The 6,000-nt window shown below is 37.5% G+C and overlaps 1 protein-coding gene across 1 annotated transcript in view; it reads left to right on the top strand.

Moving 5' to 3' along the window:
• Window positions 1-2,146: 2,146 nt before the first annotated feature.
• The window catches only part of LOC307140227 (protocadherin alpha-C2-like), a gene marked incomplete at its 5' end in the record, with an annotated part of 201,324 nt that continues 197,470 nt past the window's right edge, over window positions 2,147-6,000 (top strand). Inside the window, one exon of the mRNA XM_079839566.1 lies at window positions 2,147-4,498. Coding sequence (XP_079695692.1) covers window positions 2,147-4,498 — 2,352 coding nt within the window. The remainder of the gene's footprint in view (window positions 4,499-6,000) is intronic.

Genomic DNA, 6,000 nt, shown 5'->3' with positions numbered 1-6,000 from the left:
TTGGACATGGTAGCCAGGGGACTAAAGTTTTCACGGATGAAATAGTGCACATAGAAATGTCTTTGATTTAGCACAACTATTCGCTGTATCACTGCCATAGTTTGACCAAACTCCCCTCCACAATCATTCCCTTTAAATAGACTCCATAAGGGTTTGCCAGCTGATGTACCTTTGGATAATATAAGTAAAAAGCTAACAACCATTAGTGTAATGACAATTTGAATCCTTGCATACAAAAAAACTATTAAATTAGCCTAATTGAACACTGGGTGTATATTACAACTTTAGAATTATATTCATATAGACTGACATGTAAATAAGCTTTTTGCACAGTGGTGGCCACTAGTGGAATTAACTGTCAATAGTGATAAGGTATAGCTAAGAGTGGTCCAGACCAACCTTACAAAAGTAGGACCCACTTTATATTAGGTGGCCTTAACTACTATTTGTATTACTATTATAATAATTTGATACATTGCACTTATTTGTAATTACACAGTTGACACTTCCCTTACACCTAACCCTACCCTTAAACTTACCCATCCCACCACACCTGTCCATAACTTTACCCGTATCCCACCTCAATATCAGCAAAGGTGTTTTGCAACACTATATGACCACAGTAAGTACATTGTACTTATTTTTTGATGTAAGTACATAGTAGTTAAGGCCACCTAATATAAAGTGGGGCCCGGAAGTATGACTTACAGAAGGTATTCTTAACTAAGGTACACCTTAAGGTATACCTTAAGAACGACGTAGTGTTAAGAAGGTTTCAGGAAATCCAGCCCTGTGCTCTTTGTTTATAGTATCTTTGTATCATATTTGGGGATTGAGTGCTGAGATCCGATAACTGTGCTGCAGTTGTACTTTCGCTAAAGTGTGTTTTGTTTGTTTTCTTTTATTGCAGTTTTGTATCAACGTGCATCTTTTTCTGTTAAAGGGGCAGACCAGCCACGGTTTCTTGTGTATTTAAGTTCTTTTTTGGGGGGTTAAATTTTATCTCGATTCAATATTGTTTCATTTGATTCTATTAATTGTTTTTGTTATTTGCTTTTGTTTGCGTGGTATTGCTCCCCTTCTTCTGTGTTACAGTGGCTTTGTACAGGGCCGGGCCTGCATTGACACCTAACCTCCCTTGGTGTGGCTGATCTGGGTGGTGTGTGGCACTGTAATGGTGATTTAAAGGTTTCTTATTTGCTGTGGTTATTTTCTTCTGTTTTCTTACAGGTGGCAAGTGGTGCATAAGAGTAGGCCCGACCCTTTTGCATTCTTGAGGAGAACTATTTCCCTATTCTATGGATTTTATTACAGACATATTTTTTAATTGGTTTTAACCTTTTGTTATGGCTTGTGTTGTAACAATAAAATTGTGATTCACAACTAAATTTGCTGTTTATAATCAAATTATTTGTGGAAGGCTCCTCCTGCCTTTAAATAAGGAGGTGGTGTAGTCAGTTTTATATTTACTACACTACATTAAAATAATGGTCCAGGTCACTAGTAGTTCCTGCAGAGTGACTAGGTAACCCTTGAGTAATTAGTGAGCAATTAGTAAAAAAAGTAAATTGCTCACATCTCACACACGTTAATGTTAGTAATGAATTACTTTTTTTTTTTTTTATAATTTGTCATAGTTACCTCTTAGTTCTTGATGTCAATCCCATTGAGTAATTATTGATTACCTAATAAGGAACTATCTTAGCCCTAAATGTGATATTACTTAGTGATTAGTTAAGCTTGTTTCTATATTAGTTAATAGTAGCTGAAGTGTTAATGTACTACTCATTACTTCCTGCATATTTACTTATTAATGACGGACCATTATTCTAAAGTGTTACCCCGTAATTTTTAGCAATAATTACAACCTGGACTTACTAGTATAGCTGTTCATGTTTGGTCCTCATTAAACATCACTAGGAAATGTATTGTGTGGGATGATGCAGTTGTGCGAAATCGCTGTGAGTGGCGCTGCAATACCATACATTACTAACTATAGCGTCTAACAGATTTCGAGGCTTGGTGTGTCAGACATCACTTTGGCTTTGAACAATGAACAGCCACGACGCTTTTAAATATGTCAGTTAATTTGTGATTTGCAATAGCATAAGCCATATGCCATTTTCACCGGTGTTCAGAGGAAACTATGGCGAGTGAATATACAAGAACATGGACGAACAAGATGTTTTATCTAATGTTTTTGCTGTTTAATTCCGGAGGAAATGCTGCTCAGATAAACTACTCCCTTCAAGAAGAATCTAAAATTGGAGTCACTGTGGGGAACATTGCAAAAGACTTAGGGATAGATCCGACTTTACTGGAGAACAGGAATTTACGCATCGTCGCGGGGACAAAGCAAGAGCTCTTTCGGGTAAATCATGAAGACGGCGCTTTGTTTGTGAACCAGAGGATAGACCGAGAAGAGCTGTGTGCTAAAACCAACCCATGTCTCATTCATCTTAAAGCAGTGATAGAAAATCCACTCGAAATGCACCAGATATCAGTGGACATCACCGATGTCAATGATAATCCACCTAGTTTTTTGGATGAAAACTATAAATTGGAAATACTTGAATCTGCAATGACAGGAGCACGATTTCAGTTAGAAACAGCTCACGACCCAGATATAGGCTCAAACGACTTACAGGCATATAAACTGAGCCAAAATCATTATTTTCGTTTAGAAACAGAAGACATGGGAGACGAAGGTAAGATTCCGGTCCTTATTCTACAAAAACCTCTTGATAGAGAAAAAAGCGCAAGGCATGCGCTAATATTGACTGCGACAGATGGCGGAAAGCCGCAGAAATCATCTGCTGTAAATATTACTATTGTTGTGTCAGATGTAAATGATAATACTCCAATTTGTGGCAAACAAAAATACACAGTGACGGTGAAAGAAAACGTCCCTGAAGGAACATTTCTGCTCCGCGTAAATGCTTCAGATGCAGATGACGGAATAAACGGGGAAATTGAATACTCCTTAAGGAACAAGTTCAGGAACGGTGCATCCGAGGTTTTCGATTTAGATAGTTTAACGGGGGAGTTAAAGATAAAAGGTGGGCTAAATTTTGAGGAAAGGCAAGTTTATGAGCTAAAGATAGTGGCTGCGGATAAGGGGGCCGTGTCATTGTCTACACAGTGTAATGTGCTTGTTAATGTTGAGGATGTCAACGACAACCGGCCTGAGATTGACATCACCTCGGTATCCAGCCACATTCCTGAGGATGCTCCTCCTGGGACCGTCGTGGCTTTGATGGGAGTTACTGACCTGGACTCAGGTATGAACGGAAAGATAGTTTGCGCTCTGCCCAAAAATATTCCTTTTGATCTCAAGCCATCGCCTGATGGAAACTTTTATTCCCTGGTAACTAAAGAAAACATTGACAAAGAATCTAAATCGTCTTATGATATCACTATAACAGCCAAAGATTTAGGAACCCCATCGTTATCATCAACAAGGTCGATTCACGTCGAGGTCACGGATGTTAACGACAACAGCCCCACATTTACTCAAAGCCCTTATACATTCTACGTGGTCGAAAACAACAAACCAGGAATCGCCGTTTTCTCATTAAGTGCAGCTGATGTAGACGAAGGTGAAAACGCACGTGTCTCATATTCAATTGATCGAGTGAATTCACACCAAAGCATGACATCTTTTCTGAGTATTAATGAGGCGAACGGCACCGTTTACTCATTGAAGAGCTTTGACTTTGAGTCTTTAAAAACATTTCAATTCTTTGTTGTGGCCAAAGACTCTGGAAGTCCGTCTCTGAGCAGTAACGTGACAGTGAACGTGTTTATTCTGGATCAGAACGACAACGTTCCAGTGATCTTATATCCAGTCAGCGCAAACGGTTCTGCTGAGGGTGTGGAAGAGATTCCCCGGAATGTGAACGCAGGGCATTTGGTGACTAAAGTCCGAGCCTATGACGCAGATATAGGATACAACGGCTGGTTATTGTTTTCACTGCAGGAAGTTAGTGAGCACAGTCTCTTTGCTTTGGACCGCTATACAGGACAGATAAGGACCCTTCGCTCATTCACAGAAACAGACGAGGCCCAGCATAAACTGCTCATACTGGTCAAAGACAATGGGAACGTTTCACTCTCAGCAACAGCGACTGTGATTGTCAAAGTTGTGGAGCCCAAAGAGGCTTTTGCAGCTTCTGATGTGAAAAACGCAGTAAAAGACGAGGAGGAGAACGACGTGACATTTTATCTGATCATCACTTTGGGCTCGGTTTCAGTGCTTTTTGTCATCAGCATCATCGTGTTGATTGTAATGCAGTGCTCCAAATCTACAGACTATTCGTCCAAGTATTTACAGGACGCAAATTACGACGGGACTCTGTGTCACAGCATCCAGTACAGATCTGGAGACAAACGGTACATGTTAGTTGGACCCAGAATGAGTATCGGCTCTACTATAGCACCAGGCAGTAATAGGAATACTCTAGTGATACCAGATCGCAGGAGGAGAGATTCTGGAGAGGTAAGATGCATATTCTATAATTTAAGTTTTTTTTTTATTTATTTATTATTTTTTTTAATGTGCACGTGTGTGCAGTCTTTTCGAAGAACTGTCCTTGGTGCTGAAATTTAAAGCCCTACATTCTCATGCATCTCTTTAACCTGGTGATGACATGTCTCACATTATAACGTTTGTTTTTCTCTTCTTAAATGACCTACTCAAAACACACGTACTGGTAAATGTGTATAGTAAATAAATGTATTTATGATCAGTGTTCAAAATAAACATCACGCTGAAGCTGATTTTACATTAACTGCTCTCTCAACAGTGATGGAGAACAAAACGCATTATTTATCGTAAAACTACATTCATCTTAGTGCAAATACTTTTATCCATTGTTGTAAATACCCATCTGAAGAAGACCCTGGACATATAAACAAAAATGTTTGTAACTAGGAGTTGCATACTAAGAGTTTTGGCAGATTTTACCTATTTAAAACTATAGCGAGTTTAAGAGAAGTGCAGATTAAATATTTAGAAAAATAAATAAATACAAATATTTAAACTTTATTCAAACGAAATAAAACCATATAACTTATTAAAAATAACAAATAACTTATTAAAAAGTACTTACACCATTAAAATACATTTTATATACATACTTTGTATAGTAAAACACAAACATCTATATGAAAGGTCACGCTTTAATTTAATTTTTTCTTTTCTTTTTTTCTCCTCATTTAGCTGATGTTTTGTCCTAAGTAACATTACATTTGTATTTTAAAATATAGAGTCTATAAATGAAAAAAATATCACAAGCAATTTGTCATTGAGTTAACTAATCAACTAACAAAAGTTACATCCACCTATCTCCATTCTTCAAAACGCTTATGTAAGTAACATAACACCAGATAACTGATTAGCCCAGACATCCATCAATCAAACAAAGTGAATGTTCATTGGTTGATATAATAAATTACGTAGCTAGGGATTATGGTACATGTAGTCAGACAAAAACAAAATGCTATTCTGTCGAACACATGTAAATTACGCTTACAGTTTAACTCATTCTAAATATAACCCAACATCAGGTTTTGTATCATTATTATATATGGATTACAGCACATCTCTGCTATCTCTATCATGTGATTTAATCATATATAACAGAGTCACTATAAGAGCATTATTTTGAGTGCAATTTGTGCCATGGATTGTCTTGTATTTGACATTGAAATGAATGAAATCTTTATTATCATGTTAGGCTACTATTATTCTTATTAATCCTCTATATTCTCAGTTAACCTCATGGTGTCAGTATTACACAAGGAAAGCTTTTGAAATTCAGTCCCTCCTCTTTAAGACATTGGCGTCACACAATTGCTCCTCTCCACCAACAGCGCAGTTCTATGTTGTTGAAACACCTAGTAGTCGGCGTGGATTATGGGGATTTGTTTGAAGATATTGCACATTTTTCTCTCACTAAGAAATCAAGGGCAACATTCATTTGTTTTGTGATCTTAAGC

Source organism: Gobio gobio (genome assembly GCF_949357685.1).
Source record: "Gobio gobio genome assembly, chromosome: 16".
NCBI classification, from domain to species: domain Eukaryota; kingdom Metazoa; phylum Chordata; class Actinopteri; order Cypriniformes; family Gobionidae; genus Gobio; species Gobio gobio.
This window is presented reverse-complemented; position numbering and strand designations above follow the sequence as displayed.